A 20,925-nucleotide genomic window follows, 5' to 3' on the forward strand; every position below is an offset into this window, starting at 1 on the left:
TGCTTTCACTTCCACTGGAACAGTGACAAAGAGACCCACAGACAGGCTGATGTGGCCTTTAAGAATGATGCAACTGGTGGTGGCATGTGAGAACCGAGGCACTGCCAGGTTGTGTGTGTGTGTGTGTGTGTGTTGTGTGTGTGTGTGTGTGTGTGTGTGTGTGTGTGTGTGTGTGAGTGTGTGTGAGTTTGTCTAGCTACACTTATGGGGACTAAACGCATGTTCACACAGTCACCTGCAGGGGACCTCTGACAGTGTGGGGACAAAATAGTAGGTCCCGACAACGGTTAGGGTTAGGTTTAGAGTTAGGTTTAGGGGTTAGGTTTAGAGGTTAGGGTACAGGACTTGCATAAAAATGAATGGAAGTCCATGTAATGTCCCCACAAGTGATGTAAATATATATATTGTGTGTGTGTGTTGTGTGTGTGTGTGTGTGTGTGTGTGTGTGTGTGTGTGTGTGTGTGTGTGTGCGCGTGTGCGTGCGAGTCAGTTTCACTTTATCATTTCCCTCTCACCCGTCTGTGGGGCAAGTGTGACACTGAAGTTGACAATAACAGAGAGAAGAGAGAGTGAGAGAGAGAGACAGGAGAAAGTCCCTTGGTTTTACATAACCTTAACAGGTTACATAAAAAGCTACCGTTGTCGTCAGTCTGTTTGCGTCCCATTGCGTGTGAGGAGAAAGAAAAAGTAGCAAGTTCAGAAAGCGCCTTCTGAGCTTGTAGGGTTGCTATTTTGGGCATAATCTAGGCATTACTCAGACAGTACACGTCATTCCAGTGTGTGTGTGTGCTACCATTGCTGTATATTTTCATCCCATGTGTGTGAGGGGGGGGGGGGGGGGGGGGGGAAGTAGCAAGTTCAGAAAGGGGGTAGGGTTGCTATTTTGGGCATAATATACGCATTACTCAGTCAGTATACGTCATTCCAGCGTGTGTGGAGCGTCGTCCCCGTACACCGGAGACTAGCAGTAGCAGTTTAGTGGCTAAGAGTCTCTGGCTGGAGGCTCAGTGTTTGGCTTTGGTGTCCCTCTCTCCCACGCGAGGGGACCCCGGTTTGATTCCAGGGTGTTACACTAGCAGAGGTGTCAAAGGATTGACAACATCAGTAACTCAGTAGCTTTCATACTACGCACCGTTCGGTCTGCTCTGAACCACATTTCCTCCATGATGACAACAGGGACTTTAAGCTCTGGCGATTTTCAGGACGCCAGCAGCAGCAGGCGGAGTACGGCTGCTATGACGCAATCACTGTAGCAGCCGGCGACGGGGTCCCACCCCTTTTCCTGAACTCTTCGGTTGCCATGGCGACGCTTCTATGCAGCAGACGTTGTAGCCACTACCGTGGAAAGGGAGCTTCTGCCGTTGTAAGGACGGCTGCGACGGCGAGCAGGTTCATCTATCGAGCGCTGATCCATTTCCGGTTGCCGTAGCCGTCTGCCGTAGCCGTCGGAGCTTAAAGTCCCTATCGTCGTTTTCTGCTCTTCTCTTCATATGTTCTCCTCTTGATCCAGGTACTCCTAAAAGAGTTTCCGCGTCTCGTTTACGTATATATATTCCAGACCTGAACCTGATGTTGTGAACGGGGTGCTCCACTAGGGGGCGGTGTGGCCTGACCTGGCCAGGGAAACATGCAAAGGGGTTTTGGGGGGGGCGTGGGAGGAGGTGGGATGTTTCAGATCCAGCGTCCAGAACCCTGAGACTGTTGCTGCTTCCTCCTCCGTTTACACACGTAGTACACAGGAAATACTAGCAGTCCTGGAGAGAGAGAAAGAGAGAGAGAGAGAGGGGGGGGGGGGGGGGGGAGAGTGAGAGAGAGTGAGACTATTTAAATATTCAATTGTTGATACCCGCACACTTTTGTGTCACAGCATGGTATGGGAGCAATATTGCCCAAGAAAACATCTTTTCTCAGGCAGTACAAACAACAATGCAGCATATTTGTACATTACAAAAACAACAACCTACAGCGAGTAGTGTGTTCGGCAGAGCGCATAACGGGAGGCTCCCCGTGCTCCAGGAACTGTACAAAAAGTGGTGTCGTTTTACGTAAGTGTGTCTGTGTGTTTGTGTGTGTGTGTGTGTGTGTGTGTGTGTGTGTGTGTGTGTGCGTGCGTGCGTGCGTGCGTGCGTGCGTGCGTGCGCTTACCTATCACTAATGAGAGAGCTCCCAGCACCACGACCAGCACGATGACCACAGGAGCTATTACCACTTTACTGACTGTAGAGACACACACACACACACACACACACACACACACACACACACACACACACACACACACACACACACACACACACACACACACACAGAGTGTAATTAATCCATTTCTCCCTCATATAAATGGACAATTTCATTAAATACAGATACTTTAGCTCCCTGATCCTATATCCTATTTGTGCAACACTGCAGTACAATGAAGTAATCTATTCAAATTTGCTTCATGTTGATTTGTTGATGTCCTACTCCTCCTGCCCAACACTCCCCACTGACAGGTGCAGCTCCCAGCCCGTAGAAGTACATGCAATGACCGGAATCACCCTCCATGCGATGTCCCTCCCCTAAACACAGGCCAATTGCGTTCGCATAGGCGGCCGACAAAGCTGGTTGCACCACGGTGGAACGCGGTTCTTAGATGACGTGACGCTAAGACGACCCTATGGTTTCTTGAATAGAAAGAAGAATACTTCAGTGACCCAGAGAATAACAGAGTGACGTCAGGACCTCCATACTCAGGCCTTAGAGCCCTGCTGCTGGTGGGGATAAAGTATGATCCTAAACTCAAAGCCAGCCTCAGGTAGAGATATACCCATCACACAAACACACACATAGGGCTGGGAGATATGGTGATAATTATTATTGATATGCCTTTTCAGAGGTATCGTATATATTGTGATACAATTGAGGGGGCCTTGTAAAAGATCCTGTTTAAACGTTAATACAGAGATTCATTGCAGAATTCAATTTTGGTCTAAATCAGTAGTTCTCAAACGTTCAAATGCCAATGTCTCCACTTAACTCTGACCGTATACAAATGAAACCAAATGGACCCGTAAGGGTCCATTTGGTTTCATTTGTATACTGTCAGAGTTACATACTTGTAAAGTTCAATTTAGACCTCCCAAAAGGAACCCAAAGAGTCTAGTTTTTGTCAAGTAACTTGAAAAAATAACGATAAAAACCAACGTGAAAAAGAATCGTGATAAAATCGTGTATCGTGATACAGCTTGGGAAAATATCGTGATATTGTATTTTTCCATATCGCCCACCCCTACACACACGCGCGCACACACAGACTCACCACAGACGGAGCCTCTGACCAGCCGTCTCAGGTGAGGTTTGTCCGGCAGGTAGCGATACTTGCAGCCAAACACGCTGAGGTTGGATGTGTGATCTCCAAAAAACCTGGAAAAACACAGAGGGAGAGACACACGGATTCAGAGGCCTTGTTCAGCTCACAGGCACATCTTTAGGGACTGACAGCAACCCGAAAATGTAATGCCTCATCTCCTACATTCCAAGTGCTTGTCCCCAGTTCAAATATGATTATTTTGGGGGGGTCACAGCCTGAATAGGTCGAGGATCACTTACTTACTTAACTCTTTTACTGCTTTGGACGTTCCCGTTCGCCCCAATTTTGAACCAAGCGAGCTGCCAATACGGCTCGTTCTTTTTACCTTGTCTGATGACTGTAAGCTGATGAGGGGTCGCGCCGCCGTGTACAGTAAAAACATCTCCCGTAACGCTGCTCTCAAAAATCCACCGCACGTTAGCAATAATGGAGTCCCAAATCACTTCCTGGCTGTTTTCTGTGGATCTGATCTAGAAAATGCATTTCTATGCTCTGAATGGATAGCAAGCGGAGCGGCCCAATTCACATTAATTCTTTGCATAAGGCTGCCCTCTGCCGCCAGTTTGGCTAAAGTACACATATGAGCGTCCATTGTAAAATGAATTAGTTTGGAAATAATCAATAGATCATTTTCTATAACATCGCAAAGGTAAGCGGCTTTTTGCTGGCACCAGCCCCAATAAATAAATAATACATCTGGCAGTAGAACTGTTTTCTATACTTTAGAGAAATCCCAGACGATATCTGGCATCACAATATGGATCTAATATCAGGACAGGAGTGCACCAGGGTCGTACTGTACTGTACCTCAGGTGTCTGTAGCGCTCTCCACAGCGGTAGCAGAAGTTGGTGTTACACTGCGTGCACGTCATGTGGTCACATCCCTCTGTGCGCTGGATGTGGATCTACAACACAGAGAGAAGACACCAGAGAACATAATCGCTGCTGAAATGCAGAAACCTTGTATCTCCGTATTGCAACTTTTTATGTTTTCTTTTGTCACACAAGAGTCGCAGAAACGTAGCGAGAATAGCCGACCTACAAGCCTATCAACTGCGTTGTACAAATATCACCTTTACTGACACAAATATTTCTAAACATACGTAATACTGTTTCCCTCCCTCTAGTCAGACAACTATTTCACAATCTCCGGATGCTATATGGAGTCTGGAACTACACTTCCTGAATGCTACAGCCAGAGTCTAGAACCCCATCGAAAGCCGAGAAAGGAAGCCATCTTTACATTATTGAATTTTCATTAGTATAAGTAGCAAGCTATATAGGCTTAGATTATTTCCATTTAAAGTATATTAGTACACATTTGCGCGACACATCCGCTTTATCCCCAGAGCTTCTAAACGATGCGACAATTGCGGGCTCCCTCAGAGTTAGCGTCGAAGAGTCCTTGAGCAAGACTCTGAACCACTAGTTGCTCCCGGTGAGCAGGTTGGTGCCTTGCATGGTTTCCTCCGCCATCGGTGTATGAATGTGTGTGTGAATGGCTGAATGTAATGCACAATCTCTGTAAAGCCATTTGGATAAAGGCGCTATATAAACGCACCATTTACCATGTACCTACCTTGCACTGTGGACACTTCTGTGCGTTCCTCTGTCCGTGCTCCACCACGCTGGCCCAGTGTCTCAGCAGCTTGTCTCCTCTCCTGTAGTCGCGACACTTCAGGCCGTCGTGCCAGGGGGCGTGGCACTTGAAGCACCACACAAACTGGCACTTGCTGCACTGGATCTGTGGCCAGGGGACAGAGATGAATGACAATGTTTAGTTACGCCTCATGTAAATACAGGCATCACTACACTGGATCGGTAGTGAGGGGACAGGGAATGGCCCCTAAATACAGCCAACACGTTGTACCTCATCACTATACAATCACTGAGGCACAGGGGTCATCAATACAGGGGTTCCCACACATTTTTACCAATGAATTTCCAAACCTTTCCAAAACGTTTCCAGAATATAAGCCAATTTCCAGGACTATATAACAATAATTCAGCGCAATAAAAAGTCACTTACTCCTCCTATGTGCAATGCCCAAAAACAGGCAGTGTAGCAAAAATAAAGCGTGCACACTGCGAACAGGCCGTGGCGTGCATGTGGATCGTGCACGATGGACACGCATGTGCCCACCTCAAAAGGTTAGAAATCGTGGCAGGGAACCCTCAAAGTCGATTTATGGTGGCAGTAAATGAGTTAACAAAATCAGTAACCAAAAACAATGCATAGCTATTTTTTCCAGGACCTTCCAGGACCCTTGATCAATTCCAAAACTTTTCCAGTACTGGGAAAATATTTTTCTAATTTCAAAATATTTCCAGGAATTTCATGACCGTGGGAACCCTGTCAATATGTTTGTACACGGACAGGTGTGTCCATGGCAAGGACTCGGCCTTGTCCGTGACACTTTTTAAGCTGGGTTCAAACCTGAAGCTATTTCTTCTATTCTAGTCGCTTCTATCGCTTCACTTTGGCCGCGCAGGTCCGCGTTGGTAAACAAAATCATGTCCCGTTGGAATCAAGGCGAAACACCCGGAAAAAAGGGAAGTCCCAACTCCAAACACCAAAAACATGTCCGTGTCTCCGGACAACATCAACGCTGATTGGCTGTCAGGACGCGATGGGTGGAGTGGGAGTGAAGCGAAGGTCGCTTCAGTTGGATTTTTCCAAGTGGGGGCGAAGACACAGAGGCGACCATTCGTGTCGTTCGCGCCGCCTCTTTCGGGTCTTTCGCGCCGCGCCCGTTCATGTCGCAGCCTTAGAATTTCTGTTTTACACACCATTATAAGGTTCTTATTTGTAAAGTTCCAGGTACTGAATGTCAGTCTCCAGGTTTTCTTAGAATATGTACAGTATTGACACTGATTACTATGACACTATGTATGGCACATTAGGAGTCCATTTGGTTCCATACACTCTTAACTCATACTGTGCCCGGGCCACAAGGTGCCGCTAGAGTGCCAGGCATTTCTGTATAGGCCTTCGCTCTAACATCCGTCTACAGAGGCAGTAGTGCCTTGTGATTTCACTGAACCCACTGTTATGGATGACGAGAGGAGGAAGTTAGCTAACAGTTAGCTATTAGCTTCTTTATTTTTTAGAAGCCCGATCTGAAGCTATTTTAGTCGCAAAAAAACTATGTCGCTGCACTGGGAACACAGTTCAGAGAAAAAGGTCTCTAAAGATGTGAGTTTGTATTGAAGTGGGCGGCGCGGTGCGGCAGCGTTGCCCGAATACGGGCCGATGTAAACAGAGTCGCGGCCCCGGCCATGGATGGAAAATTAGACCGGGGCTTCGTTGAGGCCTCCGATTAATTAATTCATTTTATTAAATATCCCGGACTAGTCCGGGTCGGGATAGGCACCCCGGAATACGTCGCGCCGCCGACAGTATAGATTGAGTTTTTTTGGGGGGGCTCTAAACTTTATTTTAAACCATTTTCAATTGAATAAATCGTCAGACCATCTAGGATCACTCGTTGGAAAGCGTAGGACGAGCCAAGACCACCCACATCTCTACAAGCAGCTCAGGGTAAGTAAAATAGCAAAAAAAAACATTGTATTGGATTGAAATAAAGCCGAACTTGTTCGGGATAGGCACTAAAAGGGTTACGAGTTACAAACCAGTTACGGTCATTCAGGGCGTGTCTGGTAATATTATTGTCCGCTCATTTATTTTGTATGTCTGTGCCAAAAATGTAATTCTAACATACAGTAAACCACAAGCCAACATGGCGATGACCCCTGCTCATCAACATACTACCACTGAGGCAAAAACGATGATCTACCAAAGCTGTGGAGTTGATTTTGAACCGGTGAAATGTTAAGATAAACAAACATCATACATCAAATACAAAACAACAAGGATGGACGTTGTTCTCATTCTAAACACAGACCACCAATGCACACAGTATAGTCTACATCAGTAGACCAACAGGCATCCCATGGGTCAGTTGTAAGAAAATTACAGGCCATGGATAGAGGGTCTGTCTGGGAAAAAGAAGGTCTTTGGTTCAGTGTCCCTGAGCAGTATTGAATGCTTTAACCAGTGAAAAATAGCAGATATACAAGCTCACAGCGCGGCACCGAGTGCCGCTCTGCGATGGCAGCCATGTTTGTTTACATCTGAAGAAAACATAATGGCCCATAAATCATGAATGCCTGAACGGATTTCCAAGCGGATTTTTTTGTTTGAAAGCTGTTTGACAGCATCTACACACGTGGTGCATCATCTAGGCTTGGGCGTGCACTTTTTACACAATTGCACAATTACATGGAAGTCTATGGTAACCATGGCAACGCGAGACATTGAAGAGAAAAAATCATTGCAACATAAGTGTTAAGTGAAAAGGACCTTTTCTTTGATTCTAAATTCTAATTTTCAAAATGTTTCAAAAATAGCAGATCTACAAGCTTGCAGCCACGCTGTGAGCTTGTATATCTGCTATTTTCAATAGTTAAAGCATAAAATAATGATACACAATATAGTGTACCCGTTCTGAATGGGTTAACCCACTCGCCGGCCGCTGGATTAACCCATTAAGACCTGGAATTATTTTATACTTTAGCTATTGAAAAATAGAAGATACACAAGCTGCAAGCTTGTAGATCTGATATCTGCTATTTTTCGAGTGACAATGAATCCAATTGTCATGTAAAATGTCATAATCGTGACAGCCATAGTTATAATGTGTCTGTGGCGTGTTGTGGTGTCTCATTGGTGTGTGTGTGTGTGTGTGTGTGTGTGTGTGTGTGTGTGTGTGTGTCACCTTGTACTTGGTCTCCCTGGTAACAGGGGGTGTGGTCAGGGAGGTGAACAGTGAGCAGTGGGGGCAGGGCTTGGTGCTGGCGTCCAATCGGCTCAGCTCCAGGAAGTAGCGGTACTTCCCCACCTCCTCATTGGCCAGGTGGGAGACCACAAGCCCCTCCTCCAGCAGACCAAAGCACTCCGGGATTGGACAGGTGATGTAGGCCCTGCCCACTCGCACCTGTGGACAATTATATTAAATGAAATTAAAAAAAACATTAGTCAATTAAAAGATAACTTAGGTGCAAAATAGCTATTTAATAATTATTAAGAGCTATTAATTATACTATTAGCCAAGGAAAAAGATTCTTTATATAAAACAGATTAAAGTTTAAATTAAAACAATTAAATGGATGTCTGCAAATTACTTTTAAAGGAGTAATTCACCCCCAAAATGACTTTTCTTACCAGAAAAAATAATGGGTGTTTTTAATGAATCTATCATGGTTAAAATGGAGTTTGAAGTTACAATGGGTGTGTATGTGGAGAGAGGCCCTTCCACTGCTCCCTGTTGAAAGTGGAATATCCCTTTAACTAGAATAATTTGCTCCCCAAAACACAGGTCTCCACCAGGCCAGATCCGTCTTGATGGCACGACTATTAGACGTCACATAATGTGTACCGTTTAGTGTGATGTTTGGACAAAATCTGTAGGAGTTATAGCAAGAAATGTGTTCAGCAAAACTCTGCCTTATAGTGGCACTAAAATAGGCCGATAGGAAAAGATTGGGGCTGAGGTTCTGCTCTGGTCTCCAGGGAGTGTGTGTGTGTGCACGGTTTAATGTCATTTGGGAGATTATCTGTACACAGACGGACGCACAAACGTATACACCAGTGTTTCTCAACCTTTATTTCTGCATGGGCACACTTTTCATGTCCCAAGAATCCATGGGCACAACAACATAATACGGGTGTGTAAATATCGTCGCCGTCGGGAAGAAACCTTGTATCTCCAAGTTTCAAATGTGTAAGTTTCTTCGCAAAGTTAAAGCCCTGCTTCATCATACAAGGCTGTCGCACAACAGTAGTGAAAACAGCAGATCTACAAGGACACAACGCCTCGCGGTGTGTGCTTGTAGATTGGCTGTTTTCACTAGTTTAAATAATTTTTAAAATGATAAATACAATACTGGCTTTCAAGCAGTTTCAAGGGGCACACTTGACCCTTCTCAGGGGCACACCAAAGGTCCCCAGGCACAGTGGTTGAGAAACACTGGTATACACACACATGGACGGACGGACGGACGGACGGGGGTGAAGGCATAGCGTTACAGTATGTGCATACGTCACAAGAAAAGTGGAGTTGTGAACGGCTCGCCATGCGCTTAATGGCACACCGCTTAAACTCTGCGTCTTTGTTTTGGCGCATTCTTCGTCAAATCTAAGACCCTGTCTGGTATTTCCAGTTACTTAACCCCGCTGTTTCTTACATCATACAGTGTGATATAACCGTATTACCCTTGCATATTGTGTACATTGAGGGCCATTCACTCCCCAGAAAGTGATCCAGTAACCATGACTGCAGCACATTGACCTGGTTCAGCCCAGTGGGAATTTTAGTGAAAGACAAAAGTCAATGACTACGCCCCAAACACTGTATAGTTAACACCCAGAGGAATGAACACATCATTACACACACACACACACACACACACACACACACACACACACACACACACACACACACACACACACACACACACACACACACACACACACACACACACACACACACACAGTACCAACATTGTAGAGGTTTCAAATGTAGTTTAGGTCAGGGGTTTTCAAAGTGGGTGACGGGGCACCCTGGGGTGCCGCGACGGGGCACCTTGGGGTGCCGCGACGGCAGTCCAGGGGTGCCGCGAGATCATTCGATAATATTTGGAATTTATTTGGACACTTGAAGAAATATTTAGTATCGTGTTAAATAGGGATGGCCAAATGGAGATTTTTTCTTAACCGATAACCGTAAGGCCTTATCAGTTAATTAACCGTTAACCGTTAAGGAAATGTGTTCAAAAATGCGCTATTTTAGCGATTTAAAAAAGGAAAATACACCCGTTTTTCCCCATAGTAAAGTGCCATATTTACACATTAAAAACAATAAAACTAGGAGAAACAAGAATACAAATGTTTTCTAAAAGAAATGTGTTTTTGCAAAGAAACGGTGGGATTGAAATGATCAGTCTGTAATATGATGCGCTGACCAGGCACGTGCGCACATACAGCAAAGGGGGCTTGAGCCCTTAACTTTTATCAACAGAATTGTCCACCAAAAGGCCCTTCAGCCCATGCCTCTCTAACATTCTGTGCACTCCCTGGCTCAGGCTGGCTATCGCCTAACAAAACAGTAGCAGCGAGATGCTCGGATGTAGCGCAATAACTTTCAATCGTATGACTTATGGAATGGTTGAATCGGCTAAACGTGATGTCCATTTCATTCATTTTCTCATCTCTCGCCCGTGTTTTGTGTGTGCTGATGCAGCGATCATTGAATTTGCGACTCTGCGCTTTGTTATTTTCGCATATCCTACTCTGTAAACAAGACGACTTTAGCGTTCCTCACGTCATCAACATGTAACATTAGAAAGTTGTGTTTTAAGCTCTTCTTAAACGGGATTCAATGTGACGGGGGTCTGTTGTGTAAAATCCAATCGACGACGGAGCGTTTGTTGAACAAGTCAGCGTGTACGACTCGTCGCAGACTCGCAGTTGCGTTACACAGACATTGGTGTCCAGAAATGTGTGACCACAGCGCGTCTAGTTGCATGGTTGATGACTTGATGTTGCGTAGATATTGGTGTACGGGGCTTTTGGTGTGACACATGGGTGGATTTCCTTTTTCTTTTCTTTTTTATCGGTCAAAATTGACCGTTAGTGCTTACCGGTAACCAATTTCTTATCGGTTTACCGGTAACGGTTAACCGTTGGCCATCCCTAGTGTTAAACTTGAAGTACAAACGTATTTTCAGTCAGTTCTAACCAAAATGGCTATTATCTCAACGTCTTCCTCACAACATAATCACTAAAATATCGTCACTGTTGGGCAGAAACCTCGTATCTTCAAGTTTCAAATGTGTACATCTTTTGGTAAAGCAAAGCCCTGCTTCATCATACAAGACTGTCGCACAAAACTAGTGAAAACAGACGATCTACTAGATCTGCTGTTTTCACTAGTTTAGAACATTTTATATATAGACGATAAATACAAAACGAACGGTTTTTAACATACAAGGTTTCCACCCGACAACGACGACATGCTATAAATATAAGGTGCTGGGAGTTAAAATTATAATGTAGGGGTGCCTCGGATAAAAAAAATATTCATGGGGTGCCCTGAGACAAAAAAGTTTGGGAACCCCTGCCCTGGTTTAGGTGAACTTTTTTGGTTAATGTAACTTTCCTCTTCTTCCCCATATTTGAACCGGGTTTCCTTTGCAAATGCTGACATTTTTACCATTGAACTAATAGAGTCTGCCTGCTTGTCACTTCTGCTTTTTTACACTGACCAAAGGACACTTTTGTTTGGCTCTGCCGTTTAAGTAGTATTTGTGTATTATTGCATGTCTTTGACTTACTGGTGTGACACTTATGTAGCAGTGACACTTTATTTGACTAGTAAGACGCCTCAGGGGCGACATGGGACCTAGGTCGCACCAATTCTTGGCCATCTGGCCAGTGATGTATATCGGACCAGTTACCCATATATGGAGACCCCTGCATGATAGTCAACAATGTTAAGGTCAAAACATGCCCATATATGGGCTTTACCATATATGAGCATTCCCAGATATGTCCTTAATATTGATGACATTGGGATAGGGATCTCCATATATGGGCATAAAACGTATGTTAATTAGTAAAGCCAAGCAGGGCCTTGGCAAGTTAGGGCCGGGGTTTTGATGCCTGTAGATCTCCATATATGGGCATCATCTGGGTATGCCCATTCTGTATATGGACCAGTGATGTCATTACGTGCGCATCCCGCATCAAAAACTCATTCAAGTCACCCAGGGAGTCATTCATGTCATGGTCCTGGGGTCCCGGGGATGCGCCTCCATTGGAGTCCATAATAATAATTTACCGCGTCGCGGTAAAAAAAAAAAAAAAAATTCCACAGACACCACCATTGTTCATGGGTGAAAGCATCCTACGTTAAAACAAATAAAATCCACGTAGAAAGTCTTAAACAGGCGATAGAAACGTCAATGTTTTGATTCCACCGACGTCCGACGCCATTTTGCGCGCGTAAACTTTATATTGAGGACTCATAAAACTTTTCTGGGACCCATTTGAATGACCACCTGTGGGTCCCGGGACCCATTACATTGAAAACCTAGTAACATCACTGATGGACATATCTTATCCTTTATCAATATATATCCATATACAGTAATATTAAAATTTTCGGGGAAGGTAGGGTGTAAATCAGAGTAAAGCAGGCTCTTGGGCCAGTTAGTGCCTGGGATTGATGACATCAGAAATCTCCATATATGGGCATAAAAGGGATTTTGTTTCTGGGAATGACCATATATGGACTTTTTATTTTGTTTTATCCTTTATTAATAATAATATGTATCCATATACATACAATATATTTTATGCCCATACATGGAGATACCTATCGGAACCAGCCACACAGATATGGGCCATGCCTTTGTCATCTGGCCAGTGATATATATCGATGACATCAGGGATCTTCATATTGTATATGGGCATAAAAGGGATACCCATATATGGACTTTTACATAGGTGATGTCACCTGTGATGTCACAGTGACAAGGGAACCAACCCATGGACTGTAAAAACGTGTACTTACTTACTGACTGACTGACTGACTGACTGACTGACTGACACAGTATGGATATCCAGGGTTTGACCTTTGATGAGGTGATGTCACGTGATGTCATGCGACATCACTTCCGGTACAGAAGGACGGATTGACTGAACAGACAGACAGACAGACAGACAGACAGACAGATGGCGACAAGCTGCGACATTTCTCATGGTATACTGCGACCCTCGGTCGCAATTACGTCATCATACTGACATCAACACGTCGCTATCACAACAAATGTAATTGTCCTTTAAAAGCAATCGTCCAGTTAAAAAAGTGTCATTCAGCAACTTGCTCCAACTAATTAAGCTGTTATTTAACCACGTATCCTGTAAATTAGTTGCACTGATTCAAAGCGGTGCTGTACCGTGAAATGATTCACTGGACGATACATCTGAAAGGAGGACCTAAAGAGGTCTACCTCGCTGCTGTGGTTGTCGGACACAAGCTGTACTCATTTGGAGGATACAAGAACAGCTACCAGAACAACAGGAATCATCTTGAAGTCCATATCTTCAACACATTGTCTTTGCGTTGGAGGAAGCTGCCCCCAGTGAAAAATGGTAGAGGACAAAGTCCAATTGAGGTTCCGTCCAAGCGCTGGGGCCATACAGCTGTGCTGGTAGGAGAAATTGTCTTCATCTGGGGAGGAGGATATCCTTACTGCAATGTGCTTTATGGCTTTGATGTTGACACCCACAGCTGGTTCAAACCCAATACTTCTGGGACAATTCCAGAAGCAAGGATGTTCCACTCAGCCTGTGTCCTGGAGAAGGTCATGTATGTTTTTGGAGGACACACCCAGCTGAATGGACGTTCTAATGACATCTACAAGTTGGACACAACCATAATGGTCTGGACTTTAATTAACACCAGAGACAATCCACCACCTGCTTCATGGTATCACTCTGCCACCATCATTGGAAAAAAGATGTTTGTATTTGGGGGTAAAGAAGGCTATAATGGCTACTACAACAGTGTCAGAGTGTTTGACACAGAGACCAACTTATGGCTGAGCTTGCCTTCTGGACACCTTATTCCAGAAAGACGTGGTTATCATTCAGCCTTTGCCTACAATGGAGAGCTGTACATATGTGGTGGCTGGAACGGGAGCCATGACTTAAATGATCTGTGGAAATTCAGTCCAAAGACCTTTTCCTGGAAGCAGGTTGAGCCCAAGGGGAAAGACCCCTGTAGGATGTGTGGGATGTGCTATTGCATGGTGGGAGGTCGCATCATCATCTTTGGAGGACTCAAAGAAGGCCACATACCTGTTGATGACCTGTACATCTTAGATTTATGTCCTACTTTGAAGACATTATGCAAGCTATCAGTTGTGCATTATGGCCTGAAGCAGTCTGAACTCCCACATGACATCAAGTGGGAACTGGCAACCATGACTACCAACAGCAACAGACAAACACCAGTAAGACTCCCTAAATTGGGAGATAAGCGACCGTCAGGCTGCATACACAAACTTTAGAAGGCAATGGTAGCCAATCAGGAGGGAATGTGGGAAATGGGACAAATCCATGTTGATGACATGACTTTAGAGATACGGTGTACCGCTTTGCGTGATCTTAGGGCAAAATCTGTAGGAGCAGTGTTGAAAAATGTGTTTTTAAAAAATCGGACAGATGGCGCTAGATGGGACAGATGCATTTTGATGACATGACTGTAGAGATACTGTGTACCGCTTTGCATGATTTTAGGGCAAAATCTGTAGGAGCAGTGTCCAAAAATGTGTTTTTAAAAAATCGGCCAAATGGCCAAACCGGATCGCGCCGGCGCTTGTGGACTAAATAGACTATTATAAAATGAACAGTATATCTACTAAGGGCATATATGGAATATAAACGTGGTGTGGATTCTAATCAACTATCTCAGGTATGTTTTAAAGTATTAATATGGCGATAATCGTGTGTTGTGTGTCTGAGAGGAGAGGAGAGGAGAGAAAGGCAGATCTCTATAGCACTGTGTTTTTTTGATGGGACTGAAATTATGTGCTGATAAGGGGGTCCAGGGACCACTGAAACAGACAGCGGACCACCCAGCTAAGGGATGGGCACACACACACAAGCTGCGGCTTTCTGGTTACCTTTCTGTATCGCTCCCATTGTTTAATTGGTTTCTGATGGTGCTGTACCATGTAGCTTGATTTAGTGATTTTTACTTTCATGTGAGGCTGTGCACTTTTGTTTAATGTTGTAAAAAACACTGTCAGACATTGAGGAAGTGTATCATATGTTGTGAGAGGCTGGATAAGTACAGTACAGTAATTACAGTAAAAAAGACGATAAAAGACGACCGGCACCGAGCGCCATAGTTAAAAAGCCGATAAGACAACAGGCGGCATGGAGTGAGTTTTCCCAGCCTGGCCAGAATGGCTTGTTGTGGACTAGCCGGACATTTCTATTATTGTACTGTATTATGATCTGAGACATAATATTATGATTATAAGCATCAACGTGCCCCACGTCCTTCTTAAAATGGCACCCTTCTTTTTTTCCTCCTTTTTCGATCCCCCGGTTTAAACTCACCAGAAGTATCTCAATCTGCATTGCCATATAGTGGAGATTTTGGCCGAGTCGTCTTCCCCCCTGTGCGCTTCGCATGCACAATCCGTGCACATCGAGGTAAACGAATGTAATCCAGTCCGTATGAAGCCCCCCACTTTTATCTGGTCGAAAACATCACCGAGAGATGCTATGCTAACGCTTCCTCCTACAATGAAAGTGAACGGGAATTTGGCTATAGAGAACGAAAAGCTACCAGAAGCACTTCCGGTTCAGAAGGTTGAGAGAATGATCCTTTTAGATCAGCCGAAGAAGAGACGGAGGACAGCTGCCGATCGTTTTTTTTTTTGATAATTATCATTTATTTCGGTTTTAATGACCTAGTACGGAAAATTCTGGCCGGCTAATTTGAGTACAGATGAAGTACGGTTTAATCCGGTTTTAATATTAAGTGGCTCCACGTGGCTGAGAAAGAGTAACTGCGGTGCTGCCTCTGGGTGACTGATTTATCCCCCGTGGGATAATAAAGGTATTTATTACCCGGCTTGCTTGATTCTGATTGGTCAAGCGCTGAAATCAGAGGTCCGATACTGATAACAGACCGCTCCGCTCTATAACAGACCGCTGCTAATCAAAGACTCAGAACACCTGCTGCAGTCAAGCTGCACTGCGTGAATCTTGTGCTGTATCCAACATATCCAACAGTCAGCCATGTAAACAAACACAACCTAATGTTGCTCTCAAGAATGTTTTTAAAAATATTTTAAGCGAGAAATAGACAACATAGTATCAGAAAATGGATTCCATCTAATCAGCACTGTTTTCCAAGGCGACCATGTTGCGCTGGGGGAGGCGCCCAGCACAACACTTGTGGAACACTTCCAGCCGTCTGTAAACAAGGAAATACTTTGTTTTGTGTTTAGTTTTGAGTCAAATTATTAATTTGATTTAGTAGCCGGGTAATAAGCAGGATAATGAATGGCTCCTTGGTGAATGACGATATATAACATCCCTTCGGCCTGATAAATCCCCTCGGCTGGCGCCTCTGGGAGTTATCAGGCCGTCGGTCTGTTATATATCGCCATTCACCGCGGAGCCCTTCATTATCCCTTACCTATCTACAGGGTTCCCACACATTTTTACCAATTAATTTCCAAAACTTTTCCAAAACTTTTCCATAATATTGAACCCAATTTCCAGGACTATATAACAATAATTCAGCTCAATAACGAGTTGCTTACTCTTATGTGCAATGCCCAAAGACAGGCCGTGACCCACGAAATAATCATATTTGAACTGGAGAACCGGCGCCCTGACGAGCACTAGGAGTTGAGGAATTTTGTATAACACGGTTTTATTGTGAAAATAGCCGATCTATTCTACACGCTCACGAGGCATTGTGAGCATGTAGATCTGCTATTTTCACAATTTCTGCCTCTAATATTTGACAATTTGGCCAATGTTTAATTTGTCATTTCAGAGGTATTAACAAAATCAATAACCAAAGACAATGCATAGCTATTTTTTCCAGGACCTTCCAGGACTCTTGATCAATTCCAAAACTTTTCCAGTACTGGAAAAAATATCTTTCTAATTTCAAAATATTTCCAGGAATTTCATGACCGTGGGAACCCTGTATCTATCTATCTATCTATCTATCTTGCTCAGGGGATAAATTTAATTTTGACCACTAGGTCATAATAATCTGTGTCAGATCCATGTGTCTATAGGTGAAACATGACCTTCTTTGACACCATCTAAATGTCTCAATAGAGGATCATGGAGACCCAAATACAACCTTTTGACTTCACTGTGAAAGGAGCTAGATGTTTGAGCTCAGTGCCAAGAGAGTTTGTTTTTTTCCCACTTTGGGCATTGTGTTTTTGTTAGTGTGAGTGCAACTAAGAGTGAGTACCATTGTTCAATGCTGCAACATTATTATTCTTTTTCTTTTTTTTTATATATTTTTATCCCATGGTTTTGCAACCCATTTTCTCACCCAGTGCCAACTACCTAACCTGTAGTCCTGGTTTCCGCTCACCCCCTGCCGCGCCAGGGGAATTGGGGAGCACCTGGCTGGCTAGGGGGAGGTAGTATAGAAACCAGGACTACTGCATGTTTTTGTGAGCTTTAACCATTATGTTATGCTTTAACTATTAACAAATAGCAGATATGCAAGCTCACAACGCGGCACTCTGTGCCACGCTGTGAGCTTGTAGATCTGCTTTTTTTTTTTTTTATCTTGAATTCTTCGTCAAATCTTTGAATATAGGGGCGCCAGCTGGCCTGGTGGTCAAGGCGCGTACCACATACTAGGCTATGATGCCTGCTGGCGTCGCCGGTTCGATTCCCGATCCGGACGACCTTTGCCACATGTCATTCCCTATCTCTCTCCCCATTTCCTGTCAGTCTACTGTCCTATCAATAAAGGCATAAAAAGCCCAAAAACAAATCTTGAAAAAAAAAATCTTTGAATATATCTTTTTAAAAGTGAACATTTGAAACTCAAATATTTGCTTCTGGGGGGGGGGGGGGGGGGGGGGGGGGGTCTTTTGAATCCTTCTAAGGTTTTTTGAAAACCCTTTTTCTATATGTCAGCAATCTGGCCAGCCATCGTCAAAGAAAAGGTCCTTTTCACTTAACTGGAGCTCAGTTAGTCTCTTCTTGAGAGACTACTATGTCAGTGGTTCTCAAACCTTTTTATGTGAAGGACCCCCAACATGATATGTATTTGGCCACGGACCCCATCTCAAAATATTTAGTTCCAGGGACCCCCCCAGAAGCAAAATTTGAGTTACAAACGTTTGCTTTGAAAATAAATATATTCAAAGATTTGCACACATTTTCACGACTTTTTCAAAAATAGCAGATCTACTGTGAGCTTGTATATCTGCTATTTTTCACTGGTTAAAGCATTCAATAATTCTAGGCCTAAATGGGTTAAATGATGCGACGTTCGAAATCAGTAACACGTTTGGGAACGTGATAACGATTCACCCCTGTGAAGTGCCGCGGCCACATTATCACATTGAGGAACATGTTAACTGGTTACCATGGTAACCTGGGAGTGAGTGAAAAAACTCATTTTCCCATGATGCCTCGAGGAATACTACTGTACATCGTGAATACAATTCAACTACATTGAATTGTATTCATCCTGGCTGCAGAAACATGGATGTATCTCCGCTTCTTTTCCCATGTCGCGCGTTTGGTCAAAACGGCACTGTTTGCTATGGACCATAGCTTACACACGGATCGTCGCAGTTTGATTTTATCTTCTCTGTGTGAAAGGAAAGACTTTGAACAGCTGTGCACGGAGCCATCGAAAATCATGTAAATGAATAGGAAAAAGCCATGGCAGCTAATCTACATAAGTTATGGCAAAACAATGGCAGCATAAGTGTTAACCCATTTAGGCCTAACATTATTTAACGCTTCAACTATTGAAAAAATAGCAGATATACAAGCTCACAGCGCGGCACCGAGTGCCGTGCTGCGAGCTTGTAGATCTGCTATTTTTGAAAAAGTCGTGAAAATATTTGCAAATCTTTGAATATATGTATTTTTTAAGCGAACGTTTGTAACTCAAATTTTTCTTCTGGGTGGTCCCTGGAACTAAATATTTTGAGATGGGGGTCCGTGGCCAAATTCATATCATTTTGGGGGTCCTTCACGTGAAATGGTTTGAGAACCTCTGACATGGTCTCTCAAGAACAGACTATCTGAGCTCTAGTTAACTTTTTCTCTGCCATTTTAAACATAGCTGTAGTAAGCAGCTGCCAAATTGTCCTTACCTTTTAACGTGGGCACGCGCACGCATCGTGCACAATCTGTGCGCGACTCATCTAGTAGACGTGTAGACTCGGTGACAAGCTTTCGAATACAAAAAACCCCATTGAAAAAGACATATCCGTTGCCACGCTGTATCTCTGCTTATCAGCCAGTGTTTACATGAAAAAGCATTGAAAAAAGCCAACTGTGCGCTATGGTAACACGTGGACACGTTCGCGCACAAAACGCACGATATGTGCGGGGATCATAATCCAGGCGTGTAGAGACTGGATCAAAGTTTCCAAACGCAAAAATCAGATTGAAAAACGAGCGTTCCATCGCCCAGTAGCTTCCACTTCTGTTACACAGTAAACCAATGGAGGCGGGACTATGGCCCAGGCTCAGACTGGATACGGAAAGCTGGATCCGGTCCAGACCGGAAATGACCGGATACAGTTAGGGGGGCGGGCCTAAAGAGCCAGAATCAGCGAAAATCTGCGCTAATACTTTTAATCCTTTCATAATGATTAAAGCTAATTAAACTTTGCGGGCTCTACGGGCATGGCAGCGCGGTACAGCGGGAAATCTACGGTCTCTACGGGGATCGCGAGGTATGAGTTAAGTGAAAAGGACCTTTTCTTTGACGATGGCCAGCCAGATTGCTGACATAGAAACATAGTTTAAAAAAAAAAAAAAAAAAAACATAGAAGGATTCAAAAGACACTTATAGAATCGGGTCAAAACGCTAATTTTCAAGATTTTTCCAAAAATAGCAGATCTACAAGCTCGCAGCGCGGCACTCGGTGCCGCGCTGTGAGCTTGTATATCTGCTATTTTTCAATAGTTAAAGCATAAAATAATGATACGCAATAATGTGTACCCGTTCTGAATGGGTAAAGAGCTGGAGAGACAGAGAGACTCCTGTTACTGAACACACACTTTATAATGATTACTATCAGAATGTAGAGCCATTTAACACTGTAACAAAAGTTATCACTTCCTCTTCCTGTGTGTGTGTGTGTTGTCATGACCGCTTTCAGTATTTCCTCTCTGTCCTACAAAGTGTCTTATGACCTTGTTTCACCTCTTCTGATTACATAATTCACTTCACTGTTTCCCCTCAGTCAGTCTTTCTCTACAGTCTAGTACCTTCTCATATTCTGCCCTTCATTTTCTTGTAATGGAAGGCACGCGCACACACACACGCGCACACACACACGCGCGCACACACACACACACACACACACACACACACACACACACACACACACACACACACACACACACACACACACACACACACACACACACACACACACACACACACACACACACACACACACCTACTAGTAAGACGCCTCAGGGTTAGGGCTGTCACGATTATGACGTTTTACATGATTAATTGTCACTCAAATAATTGCGATTAACGATTGAATTGTGTATTTGTCATTGACAATTCAATTTCTGTTTGGCTTTTAGACTTTGAAGTTGCACATGGCAATCATGACACATAACTTAAATATAGAAAGAAATTACTGACATATTTATTATACAAAAAAAATTACATTAATAGTGGAAATAGCCGATCTAAAAGCTCACAACGCGTTGCGATGCAACGTGTTGTGAGATTGTAGAT

General features: G+C 43.9%; 1 protein-coding gene across 1 annotated transcript in view; it reads right to left on the reverse strand.

Moving 5' to 3' along the window:
• Positions 1-1,671: 1,671 nt before the first annotated feature.
• rnf217 (ring finger protein 217) overlaps positions 1,672-20,925 on the reverse strand; it is a gene marked incomplete at both ends in the record, with an annotated part of 32,010 nt that continues 12,756 nt past the window's right edge. The window contains 6 exons of the mRNA XM_080744742.1: positions 1,672-1,754; positions 2,146-2,217; positions 3,299-3,402; positions 4,157-4,254; positions 4,929-5,093; positions 8,128-8,346. Of these exons, the coding sequence (XP_080600868.1) occupies positions 1,672-1,754; positions 2,146-2,217; positions 3,299-3,402; positions 4,157-4,254; positions 4,929-5,093; positions 8,128-8,346 (741 nt within the window). The remainder of the gene's footprint in view (positions 1,755-2,145; positions 2,218-3,298; positions 3,403-4,156; positions 4,255-4,928; positions 5,094-8,127; positions 8,347-20,925) is intronic.

The sequence above is a fragment of the Nannobrachium achirus genome, assembly GCF_963921795.1.
Source record: "Nannobrachium achirus genome assembly, chromosome: 16".
Classification (NCBI taxonomy): domain Eukaryota; kingdom Metazoa; phylum Chordata; class Actinopteri; order Myctophiformes; family Myctophidae; genus Nannobrachium; species Nannobrachium achirus.